The sequence below is a fragment of the Pangasianodon hypophthalmus genome, chromosome 28 (assembly GCF_027358585.1).
Source record: "Pangasianodon hypophthalmus isolate fPanHyp1 chromosome 28, fPanHyp1.pri, whole genome shotgun sequence".
In the NCBI taxonomy this organism is placed as follows: domain Eukaryota; kingdom Metazoa; phylum Chordata; class Actinopteri; order Siluriformes; family Pangasiidae; genus Pangasianodon; species Pangasianodon hypophthalmus.
The window spans coordinates 4,615,827-4,638,015 of NC_069737.1; the positions used below are offsets into that span (position 1 = coordinate 4,615,827).

Sequence of the window (22,189 nt, forward strand, 5' to 3'; positions counted from 1 at the left end):
TTTTTTTTATATAACAGCACATACTATTTTCTTGGTTAAACAATAAAGAAATGGTTTTCCAAAAAAATTATCTGTAAAATTATTCATCTTATACATCATCTTATTGTTCATTCCTCTTGACAGTGAAATAAACATTTTGATTTGAACTTCATCCAAAGGCTAGATTTTTGTTTTGATTAAGTATGCAAATCTATGCATATTTATTTAAATTAACCTTCACTTGCATGAATAAATGTAACAAAAATCTGAACTGATTGGTAGTGAAATCTATTGTTTAAAAAAAATCCCTGTTCACCTCTAGTGTCTTGTCTTAAAATTACAGAAAGAGAGAGAAGAAAACCTTTAATTCTATACATCACAAGAAAGGTTTTAAATGACAAAATCGGTTAAGATTGCATCAGTAGTCTATTGATGTCACAGCTGTTTTTTTCCCCAATAATCAATGATCATACTTTTGCTATAAGGGAATGATGCGATCACGATGGATTTAATCCATCTTTTCCCTTCCATACAGCATGATATTAGCGAGTTCTCAGTTTTCTGACTACTCATACAGCTAGATAAGAATGTAAAAGATGCAGTGACAGGATACATGTGTCACGGACAAAGCACATTAGCAGCTACCACGCTGCGGAGTGTTAGATAGTGGGCGGGAATTGGAAATGACTAACATTGCACACCGAAAGTATTAATAAACAAATAAATACTGTTGAACGCAGCCTCAGGGGAGACTTTATATGCATGCTGTGTGTGCGTGAGTCAAGCTGTGATGGTATAAATCATCCACATAAGCACCTGTAAGCAAAACAATATGCACCCACCTAAACACACACACACAGTCCATCATGCTGTAGATGACTCCACACCACACCAATGCACACCCTCCGTCTTTTTTTTCCTTTTTTTGCTTTTTTATTCTTCTCTCTCTCTTTGTCTGTCTCTGTCTGAGGCAGTAGCTTTACCTTCACCATACTGCAGAAAAGGAAGATGTTTTCTGTCTTTTTTTTTTTCACACCAGGTCTTAATTGGAAATCTTTTGAACTGTAATGGGAATATAATGTTATGCTGCTGTTGATTGTTATTGAAATGAGTTTTCCATGTTACCACACCAAAACTGAAGAAAATTGGAGTGTGTTTGCCGCAAAATGAGTTTTTTTGTTTTGTTTTGTTTTTTCACAAATTGTATTACCTGGATAATGAAGGAAGCTTAATAAGAGAATCCTGTCTTGTATGTGTGGGTGTACATTTTTAGCCCTTTGTGAGGACCAAAATTTTGTCCTCACAATTATAGGATACTACAGAGGTGCCAATATTTACAGTTTATCCACAGCCATAGATTTTGAGTCTTTCATACAGTAATACAGGAGACTATGCTTTATAAAATAAAAAAATAAAAGACAAATTTACTATAAGTAGAGGTTACTTTCACTTCATGTAGACTTTATATAGGTGATCACCGACATGTAAATTTGTAAATCCTGGTTATGTGAGCCAATAAAAAAACAAGAAGGACGGATCTATGATCTCTGGTCTGTAAAAACTCAGGGTGGAATGTTTCTTATTTGTGCTGTTAGCATGGTGACATCAACGTTCACTAGGGTTTTTGTGAGGCTGAGGTCAGGGCTCCGTGTAGACCACTCGAGTTCTTTCACATCAACCTTAGGAAACCATATCTTCATGGACCTCGCTTTGTGCACAGAGGCATGCTTGAACAGGTTTGGGCTTTGATGGCCAACATGTTTTCCAGCTTCGTGGCAAACATGGTCTGGGGAAGAACCACATATGGATGTGATGGTCAGGTGTCCACAAACCTTTGGCCATATAGTGTAGCTTAGTGCAATAGCAGTGTAATTTTAGTCAATGTCAAACAACCAGGCGTTAGTGAGTTCCATGTGGTTATTCTATATTTACTTAGTAGATACTGTGTAGTTACAGTAAAGCACTGCCAGATTTTTAAAGTTATCTGTGAATCTATAGAATATGCATTACTTTAAACAAAGGACTGACCAGGGGTATTCAGCTAATATTTATTATTTATCCTTGCATGCAAAGGTCCAAGTTAGTTAGTTAGTTTATAGCTATATACACGTGGTTATGCTTTGTTTCCACTTCTAATTAGTGCCATAGACTCTAAACAGATGAGATATGTGATGCACGGAGAATCCATTCATAAATCTTTGTCCATTTGTCTTTAAACATTGGTTCCTTTGTTGACTTTAAACAAGCCATGTTGTCAGGTCAATGAAATTAAATATCTGTGAAATCTCCCCTTTTTGAGCTAACGTCTCTAGTCCTATAGCGCGTCTCTGGTCTGATGAGCTGATGTCTGCTAAATAATTTAAATAAATGCAATTTTCCAATGTTGTTGGAAAAGAGGACCTGCTACAGAAGCCGTGATGGTTCTTGTTTAGAAAACTAGAGTCACTGAACTGTGTACAGTTTGTTTGTCGTGTGGCTGTCAGCACTGTTGCAGTAGTTTTTCAAGTACTAGGTTTGGTCAGGTGAAATACTTTGCTGGGTTGACATCTGGAATGCACTCTGATCAGATTGGAGGGTGTTTTAAATCCAAGCTCTTTTAGCTTGCGTTAATGTAGATTAGACCAGAATATTCGCATTTGTATTTGAGAGAGAGAGAGAAAAAGCAAGATAAGCAAAGCAAGAGAGGAAGAGGAAGAGCGAACGTGACAGAGATAGGGCAGAGATCTTCCTTATCTCAGCCTGTCCACACTCATTCTCTCATTTTGTGTCTGGAAAAGGTCGATCCCTCCATCATCCATCATTGCTGAGTAGCCAAGCTACACATCTCCACGGTAACAGTGCAAGTGTAATGGCAGGCACTGGCTGCTCGGGCTTTGTGATGTTAAACATGGCATTAGGAGAGAATTAGGGATGAGGGGAACCTCAAGGCTGAATTTACAGCTCTTCTACCGTCACCTCCGGTTCTCCTGAGAGCTTTGATGTTTTTGTTGTTCTGCATTTTGACATCAATAAGAGTGCATTTGCATTGCAATTCTCCAAGCGTTCCCGCATGTTTGTGGGTGTGGGTGTGGGGTTGGGTGTGTGTGTGTGTTAGGGCAATCAAGGGCATGTATGTCTTAGGTTTGACTCGAGTCAGAGCAAAAGGTTATGGAGTTGAGATGTGTGTATTAATTGGAAGAAATTTATAAGGAGATGAGTAGAAAAATGAAACAGTATAACAGTTATGTGTATGCTTAGAACAAAAGGTGGGGCTTGTTTCCATTTGTGGCTTTTTTTTTGGTTGGTTAACAGTTCTAATTTTTTAAATAGTTTCTTCTTTTTCTGGAAGGGAGACTCCCTGAATTCTTCTAAAGGGACAAACCAAAAAACTGTTAGAAGAAACTTTATTTTCGATTGTTCTGTCAACTCCAGATAACTCTTCAAAAGAACAGGCAAAAAATGAGAACCTTAATGATTCAAATTCTCCCAAACATTTAAAGAAACTACTTTGCACTCCAGAATATCTTAGTTCAATAGCTGCTTGCCTCTTCCAGCAGGTTAAGGCTTGAATATGTACAGAATAATGAAGCAGAGGTCTTTAAAATTGGAATGATTAAACACTGACCCAGTTAGATGGGTAGAAATCACCCTAGGAATGGAGCAGATGGAGCACATCCAACATTTAACACTGACTGATGGAGTGCAAAGTGCCTCCTTATGGTTAGCCTCAGAAATGTAACATATCTGCAGATTTTCTTTTATAAATCAATAGTGTTTTTTCATTCAGTAAATTATTTAGCATCAAGGTTTAGAGTCTGTAGAACAAAAAGTTTGTTCGCGAAAGAGGATATTGGCGAATCCCAGTGTTGAATATCAAACAGAAAAGACAAAACGCATGCCAGACGTCAGGGCTTTGAGTGAGCTTGCTGTATTGCTTTGTTTGTCCAATGCATCCTCTTGGGTCTTTCTTCTCTCATAGAGTGTTTGTCTTTCTGTCCAAAGCTAAGCTGAAATGGTTTGCTGCTTAGGTCACCTTAATAAACTGAGGCAGATGGTTCCCCAGGGACATGCACACTATTATTGCCTCTCTCTTTGCCTTTCTCTCTTTGTATCTGTCTCATTCTCTCTTTGTCTCACTTTACGTCCTTTTTTTTCCCCTTAGTCTTATCTCACTAAAATGCCAAAGGCTTGACTGTCCTTTATGAATGTTTTCCAGTAAATAGATTAATTTGCTTTTGTATACAGAAGTGCATAAAAATGAAAAAGCATTTTAAAACCTGCACACTTTGAAAAATGAGTTTGTCAAGGGGTTTTGGGTTGGTTAACAGTGTCAGCTTTTTAAATGTGTTCTTTTTTTTCTTTTAAGAGTGTTCAGTCAACGTCAGAATCAACACCCTTTACAAGAATGGACAAACGTGGTGACACAATGATTCAAATTCTGTACTCAAACAGTTAGATAAACTACTTTATACTTACGAATATCTTAGTTGAAAACCTGGTTGCCTCTTCCAAGAAGTTAAGACTTGGCCATGGATGGATATTTCCACCCCAAATGTACAGGTCAATGGTTGGAGAAACCCAAAATCAAATATTTCATAATGGCTATATTAATCTCAGTCATCTTGTTATCAATCCTGGGGAAAACATGTAAAAATCTAAGAATATTAATGGGGAACCTTTATAAAAATTGTTCATTTATGGGTCGCCAATGGGCCAGCAGCAGTGCAATGCATAAAGTCATGCAGATATGGGCCAGCAGCTTCAGGTAATGTTCATATCATCCATCAGAATGGGGAAAAATGTGTCTCACTGATTTTAACCGTGGCATGATTCTTGGTGGCAGAAGGGCTGGTTTCAGTATTTCTATAACTGCTGATCTCCTGGAATTTTCATGCTGAGTATTCTCTAGAGTTTACACAGAATGGTGCAATAAAGAAAAAATATCCAGTGAGTGGCAGTTCTGTGGACAGAAATGTCTTGTTGATGAAAGATGGTAAGAGAGAATGGCCAGACTGGTTTGAGTTGACAGAAAGGCTACAGTAACTCAAATAAACACTCCGTACAATTGTGGTGAGCAGAAAGCATCTCAGAATGCACAACACGTCAAACTTTGAGGCAGATGGGCCACAACAGAAAACTGAGGCTGCAGTGGGCACAGACTCACCAAAACTGGACAGTTGAAGACTGGAAAAACGTTGCCTGGTCTGATGAATCTCGATTTTTGATGAGGCACACAGATGGTGGGGTCAGAATCCATGGACCCAACCTGCATTGTGTCAACAGACCAGGCTGGTGGAGGTTGTGTAATGGCATGGGGAATGTTTTCTTGGCACTCTTTGGGCCCGTTAATACCAATCAATCATCATTTGAATGCCGCAGCCCATTTGAATATTGTTGATGATCATGTGCATCTGTTCATGGCCACAAATTACCCATCTTCTAATGGCTACTTCCAGCATGATAACGCTCTATGTCACAAAGCAAAAGTCATCTCAAACTGGTTTCATGAACAGGACAATAGGTTCAGTGTTGTTCAGTGGCCTTCCCAGGCACAGGATCTGAATCTAATAGAAGACCTTTGGGATGTGGTAGAACGTGAGATTAACAGCATAAAAGTGCACCTGAAAAATCTGCAGGAATTGTGTGATGCAATTATGTCAACATGGACCAGAATCTCAATGGAATGTTTAACATATTGTGGAATCCATTCCGTGAAGAATTGAGGCTGTTTTGAGAGCAAAGGGAGGCCCTGCCCAGTATTAGTATAATGCTCCCAGTAAAGTGCTTGATGAGTGTACGTATATGTGTGCGTAGCTGGATATATGGATGGATATAACTAAGCTGGGTAGCACAGAGACAGTGGGGATGGATGAATATGGCTGGCAGTGTTTTGGTAATCAGCAGTAAGATCCATGGATTAATCTGGCCAGCAGAGTGCTGCTCACACACCACTGCTTTTAATTCACTACTTTATAATACTTACCATCTCAGAAACCCATCAATGCTGGAAAAGTCCATAAAGAACAGTGTGAAGCTCAGTGAGGGAGAGAGATTCTGCTCTTGCTCTCTATGGGAATGTGTGTGTTTAACATCATCTCTGAGACTGCTGCACTGTCTGTTATCTGAAATAGCCTGGCAAACAACAATAATACTCTATTTCACACTGGTCTCAGAACCTGTTTCCTCTCAGTATATAAAGGAATACTGTGCAGCTTTTCCATGAGCTTAGCTTTTTCAATAAATGCTGATTTCTTCAGAACCATGGACAGCTACTGACCAGCGTATGCAGATGACTTCTGCTGAATTTGTGGTTATAGTATTTTAAGTTATTCAGAAGGACCAGGATTTGTATTATTTTGGTGGGTGGTGGTTGTTGTTTAGAGCATCCGGTCAAGACTGGAGGTGTGCATCAGGACTGGGATTCTGTGGCATGCAACACAAAAGTAGTACAAGCAGGAGGGGCTTGTACTTTACTATGGGCACAAGCCAATGGGCAAATATGAAGCTCATGGGACAAACAAAAACCATGTTCATTTACAGCATTCATTCATTCATTCATTCATAATAACTGTTTGGTCAGGGTTGTGGTGGTCAAATTTGGTCACTAGTGTGTATATATTGTGTAGAAAATAGAACCAACTAAATTAGTTAATTAGTTATCAGAAGCAGGAACAAATAAAAAAATAATAGCTAAACAAGTGGGATTAAAAAAAACAGTCCCATGCACATCCCTTGTTATAGGCCTTCTCGTTTAAGCCACTCCCACTTCAGGTTTAAATCTGAATATACAATTTATGGCCAAAAGTATATAGGCACCTGACCACCACACCTATATATATATATATATATATATATATATATATATATATATATATATATATATACATATACACACACACACACACACCAAACAGCCTTAACATTAATACTACTGACAGGTGAAGTCAGTGGTACCTGTCATCACCTGAACAGTCAGTTCTCAAAGTTGATGTGTTGGAAGCAGATAAAATGGGCAAGGGTAAGGATCTGAGCAACTTTGACCAGGACCAAATTGTGATGGCTAGAAGACTGGGACAGAGCATCTCCAAAATGACAGGTCTCGTGGGGTGTTCCTGGGATGCAGTGGTTAGTACCTACCAAAAGGAAGGACAATGGTATCTACAATACCTACTTGGTCCAAGGAAGGACAACCGGTGAACTGGCAAAAGGTCATGGGTGCCCAAGGCTCAGGCGTGGGGAGCAAAAGCTAGCCCATCTGGTCCGATCCCACAGAAGAGATATAGTAGCACAAATTGCTGTAAAAGTTAATGCTGGCTATGAAAGAAAAGTGTCAGAACACACGGTGCATTGCAGTTTGCTGTGTATGGAGCTGCGAAGCTGCAGACCGGTCAGAGTGCCCATGCTGACTCCTGTCTACTGCCAAAAGCACCTACAATGGGAACATGAGCACCAGAACTGGACCATAGGGCAATGGAAGAAGGTGACCTGATCTGATGAATAATGTTTTCTTTTATATCATGTGGATGGGGAATGGCACCAGGATGCACTATGGGAAGAAGGCACACCAGCAGAGGAAATGTGGTGTTCTGGGCAATGTTCTGCTGGGTCCTGGCATTCATGTGGATGTTTCTTTGACACGTACCACCTACCTAAACATTGTTGCAGACCAAGTACACCCCTTCATGGCAACAGTATTCCCTAATGGGAGTGGCCTCTTTCAGCAGGATAATACACCCTGCCACACTGCAAAAATTGTTCAGGAATGGTTCGAGGAGCATGACAAAGTTCAATTTGTTGATTTGGCCTCCAAATTCCCCAGATCTCAATCCGAGTAAGTTTCTGCGGGATGTGCTGGACAAACAAGTCCGATCCATGGAGGTCCCACCTCACAATTTACAGGACTTAAAGGATCTGCTCTATATCTTTGTGCCAGATACCACAGAACACCTTCAGAGGTCTTATGGAGTCCATGCCTCAACGGGTCAAAGCTGTTTTGGTGGCATGAGGGGGACCAACACAATATTTTATGTATATAAAACATAAAATGAAACATTTATAAAAATTTTCATAATCTTTACAGTTAGCTGGCTAACACAGACAAGAAGGCCTTGTCCAAAACATTTCAAGGGTGTATCTTTGAGCATGCACAATTTGAGCTCAAAGACAGACCCAGTCCACAGTCCTGTAAATTCTGAGACATGTACTTATGTAAAAGTACATTTAAGAAAGCACACTACAAAACCAAACCTGATCAGAACAGCTGGCCACCAAAATATCCTGAATGTAGACTCCATGATGGTGCACCAAATGTTTTTACAAGGTTGTAATTACCTGCTAATGAAGTACACTTACATGGAAGGTACAGATGATACAGCACTGACACATGTGGCTGCCATTCCTGGAAGTCAGCCAGGGACTCTGGGTAGCTCCTTGGAGGGGTTTTGATTAGTTCGTTTGCAGTCAAGTTGCACTACCAGTTAAGGAGTCAGTGGCAATGGAGTGAGCGACTTCATTAGAGACAGAGAGGGAAAGAGGGAGATAGAAGAAAAGATTGCTTCCACTAATTAAAGAACTGACAACTTTGATTTCCCAACGTCTCCTGTTCTCACTGCCAGTGAGAGTGGAAAAGAAAGAGGGAGAGATGGATAGAGTATAATAGAGGTTAAAGGACAGTCAACACTGCAGTCATTAGAAGAAATAATGAAATAATTCTCTGTCTATATAGACACAGATCATTAAATGTTTGACGTATCATCTGAATTTGGACCAGAAAATGGAAAAGCAAATCAAACTGAGTGTGAATTTAATTGCCGTGTTTCAAACTGGTCAGTTCTAGACAGAGAAAATGAGCACCCAATTTTATGGAGAAGTAATAGGTTTGGCATTGGCTATGTATACAGTTCAGTCCAAAAGTTAACATACCCTTAGGCCAAAATAAAGAAATAGAACTTAAATTTAGTTTTCATAGAAGTCCGTTCATTATCATAAGTATGTTATGTTATAGCGTTACAAATAATTTGTATATATAATCTTGGTAGCACTTTCTATGAAGACCCTATCTATAGTGACCTATGAACACATTCATAACATGTTATATTGCATTCATAAGGCATTATACACATTGTCATATTTATTTCTGAACATGCACTACACTTTAGAACAAGCTTCATTTCTTTCACAGATTATTAATTATGAATTCTTAACCTACAGCAACCATACTTTTATTTTTTATTTAAACAAACTATTTCTCACTTTACTTGCTGTTCATAAATACTTAAGGTAATAAGGTATTATTACTATTACTGTATTACTAAAGTTATAAGGCACTATAATTAGGTTATTTTGGTTATATATTGGTGATACAATGTGTCACAAAACCCTACTTATAATGCATTCTGTAAACAATTCCTAACACATTATAACCATTGCTGTTATAATGAATTATAACCAAGTAATTGAAGAGTGTGTAAAATAGCTTATAAAACATCATGATATGTTTTATGTGTGTTATATCCATAGAAAGTGTTATGACTCTACACTGCTTTCTTCAATTCAAAAATGGCAAAAAGGGCATGGCAAAACTTGTTTTCTAATCCAAGTTTCCAGAATTAGAATTTCTTTTTTTTTTTTTTTTTTGAGAAAAATTTATTCATTTGATTATTTATTTTAAGAGAAACCATGGGGATTGAAATCAGCTTGAATGTAACTTATTGTGTTTGTGCCTTAATGGTGTTAAGTCTTTGGCTAACATTTTGGCTCCCAGCTGTGTTCAGTCACCTCTGCTGTTATTCCGCTGTAGTAAAAGACATTACGCAAGCTTCTTCGTTTTAGCTTGACAAATTGGGGCGGTGTTTGGTGTGGATTTAGATGTGGATAGTGAGGATTTAATACCAACATTGTGCACATCGGTATGCAGAAGTTACACAAGAGTCACGCACTTAACTTAAAGTATAGTAGATAAATCATCAGATCTATCAGCATATCCTTTAAACCATGTTTTCTTTACAAGAGTGCACATTGAAGATTTGCACTCTTGTAAAGACCTAGATTTAGTGGCGCACACAGAAATTCAACTTAACAGCGTGCGTAACCCAACTCTGAATATGCATAACTTCCCTCCATAAATATTGACCGCAACTTTTGGACTTAAGTTGCCAACTCTGAATATGGCTCCAAGTTAAAATTTGAGCTGATAGTGGTACAATAAACTGTATTTTGCGCATGCCATGTTCAACATCCTAGTGGTCCAGCTTTAGCCTAGATTAAGGGATGATAGGAGCAGTGTAAATTCTCAGTGGAATAGGGTGTGTGGGTGTGTGTGTGTGTGTGTGAGAATCAGACACTGTTATCATGTATTAAAGTTTTCTTATCACGTTTTTCCTTGACAGCTACACCCCTTATTTAAACAGTTTTGGTGTGGTCAAACTGAATCAATATTTAAAATCAAATTTATGTTTGATGAGCTTGAGCTTCACAGCAGCAAGGAATCTACTATTCCTTTTTGGGTTAAATTATCAAAGCTGTGGTTTGAAAAATGAAATGTGGTTTTTACTCTTTTCATTTAATAGGACACAAGACAGAAAATATCTTCCTTTTGGTGAAACTATAAAAAATGTTCAACATTATATATCCTCTGCATTGTATATTGTTTATTATGATTGTTTTTTTTTAAGTGAACATGTTGAATGTGTTTATATTTATAAAATAAGCCTTTCCTGTAACTTTGAACCAGTAATAACTGAATTTCTAAATTCTTCATAAATATATTTAACTCATTACCTCATAACTAAACTACTATTTTAAAAACACATGGTAACTAAAGCTTTGTTAACTTCCTAACCAAGAACAAAAAAAAATACATTTAACCAAAGAAAGCATAACATCTTTTTCACAAACACTAAAGCTGACTTTAAAGTTAATAACCTGCTAAACTCCTGTTTATTTCTAACATTTGACCTCTAATCCTTTGACCTATGAACATTGAGATTGCAAGATGTTGAATTTGTTTTTTTTTTTTTGTTTTTGTTTTGTTTTCTCCAAATTCTCTAAAGGGAACTTTGATAATGAGCGCCTGGCTATTGCCAGACAAAGAATCCCATACAGACTTGGTCGGGTAGTAGACGAGTGGCTACTCGACAAAGGTAATAAACTCCATTAATCCCACTTAATGAGCTAATCATCTTATTGACTTAACCATATCTCTGAAAGAGGGGCAGACCCATCAGTGCTTGTTGTAATTCCCAGGCATTTGGTGACAAACAGACAACAGAATGGTTAAAATTAACAAACTGGATAGTTTTCTCATGTGTACTAATAATAATGGTAATTGATCAGCCTATTTAAAGCAAGTGCTACATGGATAAACTTATTTATTGAGAATCATGATCTATTTTTATGCAATTTGGTAGATGAATCTTGTAGACAAAAGAAAAAGGAATATTAATTATTTTATATTGATACGTAAGTAATTTTTCTTGGACATTGGACAGCACAACATTTTTACTGCATCCAAAAAAATTATTATAAAAGGTGTCTTTTGCACAGCTTGATATGGGACTGCACCTCTTCGGAGTATTAACCCTACCAATAACAAGCACATAACATCCCCCTAACCTCCCAACAACAGCCAGAATACAACCCCTCCCAATGGTTCTTCCCTTCTTACTCTACATCCCAGTGTACTTGGCTGTTGTGAATTCTTCTCATTCATGTTAATTATAGAAACATTAAGCCAAATCTTGTTTACAAAAAATTTATCCCAGTTCACAACAGTTTGAGCAATTGAAACCTTATGCTCATAATCATGAGCATCTTTAAAAGTTAAAGGGACTGAACTTTAACAATTTGCCCAGTCAAATTGACTCAACTTTAACCCTTTGAGTGCCAGACACCCCACCCTGCGTGTGCGCTATTGTTGGTGATGCCGTAGGTGGTTAATTTCTAAAGACATGTGAACATTTTTTCTTCTTCCTTTGCCCCTTTTACCTTCCCTTTCTCTTCAATAGCAAAAGCAGTAGCAGTATTTGGCCAGCAATACTAATCAGATACTAGATGAATATATAAAACTCAGGAGTATTAGATTTGTCATTTTCACATAATGAGAGAGATGAAGTCCAAATTTTGAGTCACTTATAAAGCTCTAAGCAATCTGTGTGATGCTGTTAATTATTAAGCACCAATTCAGGCATGAAATTGTAAACCACATTAATTTGTTTGAAATGCTGAATTAGAGATTTCTACGATGTCACACTGACACATTTGTCATCTTAATGGAATTATCTAATTATATTTTTTTCCCTCATCTAGTCAAGCATTACATATGAAAGATATCTAAATTATCTGTGATGTAAAGTCTTTTAGACTCCTCCGTAATTACTCCTCCAAATGAAATATACCAAGGCATTGAACCACATATTGTTTAGAAATCATTAGCAAGAAGGATTTGTTTTGTAGACACACTGGATATTTGGATATTTATCTGTGCCTACAGTAGGCATAAGTATGTATGACCATTTTAATATGTACATTAATAGGTCAATTAGTGTTATAATATTAGTTCAACATAAAGAGAAGTAGAAGTAACTGAAGAGAAGGGAATAAATGAGGGAGAGGCAGGAAGTGAGAAAGGAAGGGGCCGTTAATTTGTTTCTTTCAACTCAAAGGGTTAAAGCCATAAGCCAGAGTGATAACCAGAAAGATATCCAGAAGAAGAAAGAAAGATTACCAAGGACAAGCAGAATTTAACCACCTAACAGCAAATCAAATCCAACCTCAATCTAAACTCTGAGAGCTGCCAGTTCGGATCGTCAAACCAATCCGAATTTTATGATTTTAGCCAACGGGCAAGCTCTCAGTCATAAACCTATTTCTAAATGCACATAACCTTTGAAAAATTTGGATAAATATAACCGTAATTACATCCACGACATACCTAAACACACCACTAACCAGATTTAAACCATTTTAAACCAAAATTAACTAGTCGTGTACTATTATCATGTACATGCCACCCCCAGTCTTACCTCCCTAACAGACTGCAAACTCAGAGGGTTAAAACCTGATACAGTTTGTGGAAAAGCTGCACATTTTAATAATCTGACGTCTAACCATTGGACGACTAAAGGTTTGAAGAGATTTTTGTAAAAATGAGGTCCCTTTAACATTTATTGTAACGTGACTACATTGATGTCTGTGATGTATGTTGAGACTCATATCATGAATCTTATTTGACTGACTGAAAATTGATAGATTTTTATGTCAAATATGGCCGGTATTTCACAATTTACTGTCAAATTGAATAGCGTGTATAATTGTGCATGTATGAATCTGCACCCTGTGTATTGGTTCAAATGGAATATTGAATGTTTATTATTGATGAATCTCTCACACTGCATGGTCTCTCTGAAATTACAGTAATCAAATCTCCCGCCTCGGCTGTCAGTGGGAATTTGGTTGCATATGGCTTTTTCTTTAATGAAAGTACCAAAGGAGACGATCCAGCGAAATCATGGTACTAAAGGAGAAAAATTTTCTTCTCAACCAAAAATTTGCTTTTTTTTTATTTCGAGAGCCGCATTTGCTCATTCGTCCTCCTTTTGCTGTGGCACAGATTTTTCCTCTCTCTCCGTATCCCCAATATGACTCCCGACATTGAGTTAGATGAGAGAGAACGTGTAGGACATGTTACAGTGAGGGAGTTATAAATCCAAAACGGCAGCACTTATAGCAGCTCGATGGAGGGGAAAAAGAAGTCCCTAAACTTTGCAACGGCTCGATTCCAGTGAAACCCACTCAGTCGTGTCATCTCGTTTTCTAAAGCTGCTCTCCTCTGTTCCCTCATCCCTAGCATCCTTCCATTGCTCCATATCTCATTACATTCTTTGTTCTATACCTCCTTCCATTTTCTTGCTGCCTCTCTTTTTAACTCTTTCCATCACTCAAATCCCATTTGTTTGTCACAGTTGTTACTTTTCACCACGCTTACTATAAACACATTATAGCAGCTCTGCCTAATCAGGGATATGCTTTATTTTTACAATTTCAGAATGTAATAGTTTATTTGCGGAAACAATTATACCAAAGCTCTGTTGAATTCTCAGATTTTGTTGGTCAGAGGTGTTGATTAATTTTCCACAACTGCAGCACTGACAATAGTGCTGGCTATAATTTAAATCACAACTATATTAATGCGCTCCTTCTATTACATTATAGTTTCTGTAAGTAACAACTTGTACAGGGACTTGCATGGTGGGTGCTCAATGTCATATAACAATAATAATAATAATAAAACATGCTGCTATTTAACAAAGAAAAAATGTGTAATCGTTGTTATGGTGAAGCTTCCTGAAAGGAAATGTTTAACATTTAAGGAAGGAGTCTCCAGTGTCAGTGCTTTGTTACGGTCAGTATGTTTTCCGCCACGGGAAAGTCTTCAGGACCTAGGGCTTTTCATTATTTTGTAACATAAAGAATTGCTTTTTTTGTTTGTTTTATTAACATTGAGAGACAAAAGAGAGGTTGGTGAGGAAATGAATGTTTATAGCTGTCATAATGTAAGCGATAACAGGAACTAGCTTGTTTCACAGATATTCCACAACATTACTAACTAACTATAGATGGATAGTGTCATTCATTAATAAATTAAAATTTGTAAATTGCTGTGATATAAGAGGAATAAAACACAGTGGGACATGCATTTCTTGGAAACTAATGAGTTAACATGGGATTTAAGGTGAGAACACACCTTGGATAGGAGATCATATACAGTATATACAAAGACAAAGACAATGAAAGCAAGTGAAAGAATAGAGCAGTCTTTCTAATCCTGCTCACTGGGAGAAAAACAAAGCAGCATGACGTTACAGATAAGCTCAGAAAATTGGTCTTTCTTTTTATGTTTCATCGCAATAAACATGTTGCCTAGAGTTGATGAGGAATATTCATCCACACTCTCTCCGGACTCATCCAGCACCCACTGGTATAGAATGAAAGCTTCATCTGAGAGGCGAATACCATTGGTTCAGAAGTTTGGCATGTATGCAAAACACATTTTTTTGCAGTCTAACAATTCTGATTAAGCCCATGAACAGCTTTAATTATGAGCACAATTCATCTGGTGTGTGTAGCAGAGTAGGAGAGAAAATCTACAGCATAGTGTGTTGTAAGTATGCTTTATGGTTACCTGGGCATCCAATATTTGCTTCTTCATTAGTGCAATGGAGCTATGAGGCTAATGTTGATAACATGAAATAAAAGTCTCTCTCACCTTAGCCTAACAAGCCAAACATTTTGTTTCAACGTTAAACATGGCTGAATGTGTTTTCACAGGAAGAGACCATTTAACTGACCAACCACAGATTTGTCCTATAACTTTTTGCCAAACGTGCAAAGATAACTTTTACAAACAAAATCCTATGAATACTGTGGACTATGTATTGCTCCACAGAGCTAATTGTGCAATTCCATTTGTTTCTCATCAAAAAAACAAAATTGAGGCAACACATAAAAGCAAATAAGCAATCAGATTGCAAGATCCTTCTTGATTCTGAAGCTCATGGCCAGATAACTGTACAAAAGATATCATATGCTCCGAGGTTGCTTAATTTGTTATAATCCTATTTTAATACATAAATACGTGACTGGATGTTTGTATAGCCTACTTGGCTTAGTGTTATTTTTAAATAAACATGTTTGTAAAATGGCAGTGAGAGTCCATATTTGTGTATTTAAGCTCAGAGTGGAACTATATTATTTGTGGAAAAGCTAAAGGAAAACTCTTCACCGGGTAAATTTTTTGACATTTTCTATTTTATGAAGTTCTGAAAACTATATATTTCCTAGTTCAAAATCTGGGTTTAGAGGGCAGAAAGAGCCTAAACTCTGATGGTGGTCCCCATGATGTTACATGTTTGTTCATGTGTAAAGATCTGAAACCACATCAGTCACAAAATATTTTTCAACGAGATAGACTTCCATTACATGATTACAAGAATTTCCCTCATGGGATCAATAAAGTCTATCTATCTATCTATCTATCTATCTATCTATCTATCTATCTATCTATCTACATGATAGCTATTTTTAACCTCATAGCTTCAGCACAAACCTAAACATCAAACACTAGTTATTTGTAAAGGGGAAATTGTGCAAATTTCATCACCATATATTCTTCTCAAATGGAGAGAATGAGAACAAAAATGGAGGCTGTTTGTGTGACATTGAGTGTTTCACTCTGAGACTAACCCTTTGTAACAATGATGCTAATTTAGATTCTAGTCGCGCTAATTGCTAATGAACAAACCCTCCCACTCAATTCAGTGTCGTGAAACATCGTCTCAAACTAGGGACATGTCAGTCCACCTACACAACAGCTCCAGCTCACTGTTTTCTACTTGATCACTGATTGCTTTATTTCTTTGATATCTTTCTTGTTAACATTTGGCATTGCCCTCTCTCTCTCTGTTCCTCTTTCTGCAGTCCAGCAGTTCTCTTATCTGATGCAATTATGCTGCCGTATTTCTGTCCCTGCTGACAAGCCATAGGATGTAATTTGCTTGTCTGCTATTGCCCTGGTAGGACAGGCACAAGCAGGGCTTTGATCTTGGGAAATAGTCTCTGCAGCAACACACATGGCAAAGGAGCTCACACAGTCCACCCTCGCCAGTCCTTGAGTTAAACTTTAGTGTCCATTTTCCTTCTTGCTTGTTTTCTTCCCTCGCCTCCAATCCTAACTTTCTCCTGTCATGAGCAATTTTCCTCACGGCTTTCTTTCTCGAACACTACTGTTTCACGGCACTGGAAAATCGCCTACTTGTGCTGTTAGAAAAGCAGCAAAAAAGAAAGTTCAGCACTTAATTACCAGTACACGCCTTGTGCTGAGGAGATAACTGCCACCCACTTCCATAATCAACTCTGGCAGCCTCATCCAGCCACTGCAGGAGATGAGGAATACTAAAAGAATCAGGAACCGTCTTTTCTCTCTCCCTCTACCTCTCTTCTGTGACAACTGGTAGGAAAACATTTGCACATGTTCCTCTCTAGTAGAGAAACATAGATAACATGACCCAGTTTGTCTCATTTCAATACTACATACTAAGGATTGCATAGACTAGTCTACTAATGCATTCAGTAGTCATTGATGAGCATGCCAGTTAAAATGAGGACTTGTTCTCAGGTGGTACTGAGACCACCCAGACACTACTGTAGATATCTCATCCTCCATCCCAGGAAGACTACTCATTGAGCAATAAAAAAATGCTCTGTCAGGCTAAAAAAGGCTGTGACATGAGCTTCCATGCTGTGCCAGAATCAACAATGTCTGCTGAGCCACCAACTATTGGGTGCATTTAAGAATTGGTATATCCTAAAGATTTATTTTGTTGCAATGTAACCTAAGAATCATTGAAGCTGGTAATGTAATTTGTAGCCTGCTTAAGTTCATTGTTTTTCTTAGTCCGTCCGTTCATTATTAATCTATGATACCGGTTCTTGATTTCATAAGTGTCAGTGTTTGTGTGACGGCTGAAGTGTAAACTAAATGGCTGCCACTTTTATTCCCTACAGAGAGAGACCCTAAAGTGGAGGGCATATTCATTGCAGGGAGTAGAAAATACTTAAGATCAGCAATAGTCAAGACCACTAAGTCATGTCCTTGGATCCTCTTTCATGAGACTGAGAATCTTTTAAGGAATGGCATTCTCCATCAGTGGACCTTTCTGTGTTTGGGTAAATTGGCATGAGCGGCCACTCACCTGGTACACCTGGTGTATAATGATATCATCAGAGAACCACCAATTTGCCACGTTCATACCCATTCATCTGGGTTAATACCTACTTAACTCTGCTGGATTTCAGGAAATCCATGCAAACAGGCTAATACACACATGTACATGCAGCTCATATTCCTGTTAGTCCCAGTGGCAGATCTGCAAGCTGTGCATTAGTCACTGAAGCATAGCAATGCTCTGCCCACACACACACAAAAAAAGAAAAAAAAACAACACACTTCAATAGCCCACGGCGTAATTATAGGCAGCGTTTTGGAGTGCTGCCACGTGCCAGAGGAGAGTTTATGAACGTCTGTATGGTTTTGTCTGTCTGTTTTCTCACTGCAAATGACATGCCAGACTATAGGAGAAAAAAAATTCAAATGGAGCTAAATTTCTTGATAAAACCCAGAGGATCGGTGGAAATGTGAAGAAAATGCCATTATATCTCATCTTCCTTGTCATAAAGCCACCATTTGAGTTATTTTGTACACATTAGCCATATCGATCATCATCTCCAGCATTGCTCGCGTCCTCTAGGAAGACAAATGCCATTCTGTCTTACGCGTTCTTATTCTGGTATCCTGGTTTGAAAAGAATAACCTCCTCCTCCCTCCTCCTCCATGTCTCATTCTGAAGAACTTCACCTGTGATCAGTGAATTCATTTCCTCAGCAGGTGTAGAGTGATACACATGTCTCTCAGTTAGAAGATCAACCCTCCTTCATCCATCACTCTGTCAGGACATGAACACATTGTTCCGCTGTACAATACACACACACACACACGCATTTCACTCCAAATTAATTTACAGTAACCAAAGTAGTGTCCTTGGAAGTTGAGAATCGGAGGCATGCTGTGTCTCAGAATGCCTTTGAGGTTATGAATTAAATTACAGTAGGCACCATGTGAAAGATTACACTGAAGGCTCATGATAAGCCCGCTGGAAAAGAAAGTTAGTTCAGACATTAAAAATTAGATGTTAATAATCTGCTCATAATCTCAAAAGATCAGTTGTCTAGACGTAATAATTATGTGTATAAATATCTCCTTAGTATTAAAGAATTCAGTAATCAAATTTTATATTTTTTGTCATCCAATGGGTTTTCCTAACTCACCACATACAATTTTTGGAGAAAGGTTGACACAATATAAGATGAACTCAATCTACATTTTCAGATCTATGCTCCACAAACACACAGAAACAAGGGATGTTGTCCCACAGTTTCAAAAATGACAAAAATCATGTTCCTTGTAAAACCGCCATCCTGTATTTTTCTCTTTCCTTCACTAAGGGACTGAAAGGATGGCAATCCCTTTCCTCTCTGGACCATGTTTCTGGATGAAGTGATGTATGTAATTCCTGTGCTCCACTGATTCCCTATGGACAGTTCGAGGTTCTCTGGCCTCACAGAGCACTTAAGATACTGTACAGTATCTTTACTCAAACACCATTCATTGGTTTTCTGTCTGAGCCATCTAGCTCACCTCTTCCTGCTCACCGCTTCCTTTTTCGGATGAGAGGAATCAAACTGCATACCCATAATGGAGGTTTTACTTCCGAGCCTCTTCAGATTTGTGTGAGGGATTGAAGTGAACATATTGTAGCTAGCTCAAAAACTCAAGTACATCCCCAGATTGTTCTTTATTTTTAATACAATCCTTTTGCTCTCTCTAGTCCATTTACTCTTCTCTCTCAACTTTTCATTTTCTTGCCTTTTGTAGCATATCAGTCTGGGTGATACACAAGGGCTACTGTGAAGGATTGACGTTAGCAATGGTGGTGTTTTCTCTTGGGTAGATTTTTCCTCTTTTCATGGGTTTGCAACCCCCACCCACCCCCAATTACTCTATCTCTCTTTATTCAAGTCAGTCTCAAACCTTTGATCATCTCGTTTCATCTACATTAAACTATGTCTGTATAGATGACATTTGCTTGCCCTAATTGCGTCTCTAGTCAGCTGCCACTTCTTATTCGACCAGGCAACACAAAACAGTTGGTTTAATGGCTAGGACTAAAGTGCACAAATGCACAACCACACAGCTATTAGTGTCTCCTAGAGGCATCTAGAGGTCAGAGTTATCATCATGCTAACTAACATTTAAATAATTAGGAATAAAGCTGTTGTTAGTTGGCCTTAGCTGATGTTTTCCCACAGTCCTTAGTTCCCTTGGTGAAAAAGGCAATAATTTACCATCAGTAACTAAAATCAGTGTGTGATTTTTTTTAATCAGGTCTCTTCACCTTTTGTGAATGTCTTCCACTTTTACTTTAATATTTGAAGTAAATTTAAGAATTTAGTAAATATAACAGTTTGCTTATCTACTTTAATATGAATGAAGAATTTTAAGTGCTATCACAGTATTTTTTAGATGAATTGGCACACCTATATCTTAGTAAAGAATTTGTAAGCTTTACCAGCTCCATTTGTCCAGTGTCTTTTTCACCTTTTTTCCCTTCTTGATCTTGTTCTGTATATTTCTGCCTTAGTAGCTGCAAACTTTAAAGGTGGCAGCATTTTAACTGAAAAGGTACCTTGATGGGAATTGTATTCTTAACTAAGGATGGATCTCAAAGTAGCAGCAGCTATTTTTTGGTTGTGAAAACAACTAGACTACTGTTTGCTTACTGACACAGCTGGATAACTTGCTAGGATGGTTTGAAAAAAAGCTATCCAGAAAGTCAACTACATAAAATGTGAGTTTAGGTTGCTCATTCTAAGCATGCAATAATTTCTGGAAATCTACCAGTACAAATATGATGATGTCTACAAGCTACAAGCAATTTATTTAAATTTTGAAATGTCACAATACTCCTCTTTCAGTGACAGTTTGGCCTGCTATATTTGTCAAATACTTTCACAGCACTCTCATCTAAAGCATTATAGGATTGCCCACACCAGGTGCAGGCAATCCTATGTAATGTTGCCCCACAAATTTGGCCAACGTTAGAGTCCATCAAGGGTTCCTCAAAGGTTCTTTGAATACTCAAGGGTTTTTAGCTTCCTAAAGTGGGTTCTTTCTGATAGTGAAACTATCTGTTGCAAGCTTCTTCATAGAACCTAAAAGGACATACAAAAGAACCCTTATAGTTGCTCATGGGAAGCAGTTGATTTTCAAATAGGAATCGAGGGTTCTTCAAGGTTTCTTGGCATGGTTATCATTTCTAGCTTTCTAAAGAAGTCCCACTTGGGAATGTTTCCTAAGTTGTTGGGCTCTAGAGGGACAAACCAGAATCCTTTAAGGTGCTAGATGGAAACCTTTTTCTAAGATTGTACCCAGGTCTGGGTGGCTGTCTTGCAATTGGAATATAAGCACCCTGTTACTTCATCTCTTAGTTATAGGTCAAGCTCTAAACATGCTCTAAAGGATTGTAATTTTATTGAAAATCATCATTTATTCATTCATCCTCATTAACAGCTTTATCGTAGTCAGGGATGCATTGTATTCGGAGGCAAGAATACAACCTGGCTGGGATACCAGTTCATTGCAGGGCACCATACACACATTTTCACACTTATGGGCAATTTAGAGTCACCAATCCACCTACAGGAATGTTTTGGGTTTTTTTTTTAGGGACATGGGAGAAAACCGGTGAACCCGTGCAAGCATGTTATTATGTTTTATATATTATTCAGAGAGACCAGAAATGTGAGAGACAACATAGTGTGTGCTTAGGTGGTGTTTGTGTATTCTCCTTTGCCTATATCAGCCATCTAAAATGGACCATTTGTGCACTGTCGTCTTTTCTCCTCAACATAAGTTCTACAAATCAGTGCCCCTTCTTCAAGATCCTTTAGCTTCACTTTCCAGAACTGCTTATGCCAGTGAGAAATTAACTCATGGAAAGATCCGGTTCATAAGTCATCTGTGTAGGCGTCATTATAGCTTAAAGTCATCAGCAGCCCTCCTGGGGTTCAGGCAGATGGGCTGATCTGTTAATGATCCTCTAATGCTAGTGTCAACCTAATGGAATAGCTTAGCTTATTCTGTCACTCAGACACGCACACTCTCACAAGAGCAGTGAAATCAATGTAGTGTTACACACACACACTCAAGTCCACACATGGACACTAAAATCAATGAAGTGTGATCTGCACAAACAAGGCTATTAAGTAAATAATAGGCTCAGTCAGCATTAATTGAATCAAAAGAATGGACGTCTGGTGTATTTTCACATTCTAAATCAAACTGGAACCACACTGGGTGCTTTATCCAAGCATGACTAGAGGGGAAGCAAATTGGCCACCGGAATCATATGAGCAGAGAAATATGCACACACAGAGATATCGGAAACATCATCAAATTACTTCCTGTGTGGCCACTCTTGTTGTATCTCTCATTAACTAACAGTACAATCTATCTTCCATCGTCCCCTGCTGATCTGTCCATCACTCACTCTGCAGGGGGACACCTCGTCAGAGGTCATTCCCTCACTCCCTCTATTAGTTTGAGCTGTGAAGTGGA

At 38.1% G+C, this 22,189-nt stretch overlaps 1 protein-coding gene across 15 annotated transcripts in view; it reads left to right on the forward strand.

The window, feature by feature from the left end:
* The window catches only part of nrxn2b (neurexin 2b), a 591,140-nt gene that overhangs the window by 547,104 nt on the left and 21,847 nt on the right, over window positions 1-22,189 (forward strand). For 11 of the 15 annotated variants that reach the window (XM_026945170.3, XM_053230792.1, XM_053230790.1 and 8 more), the window contains one exon: window positions 11,010-11,099. The exons of the other annotated variants lie outside the window; for them this stretch is intronic. In XM_026945170.3, the coding sequence (XP_026800971.2) occupies window positions 11,010-11,099 (90 nt within the window). The remainder of the gene's footprint in view (window positions 1-11,009; window positions 11,100-22,189) is intronic. 15 annotated transcript variants of the gene reach the window in all.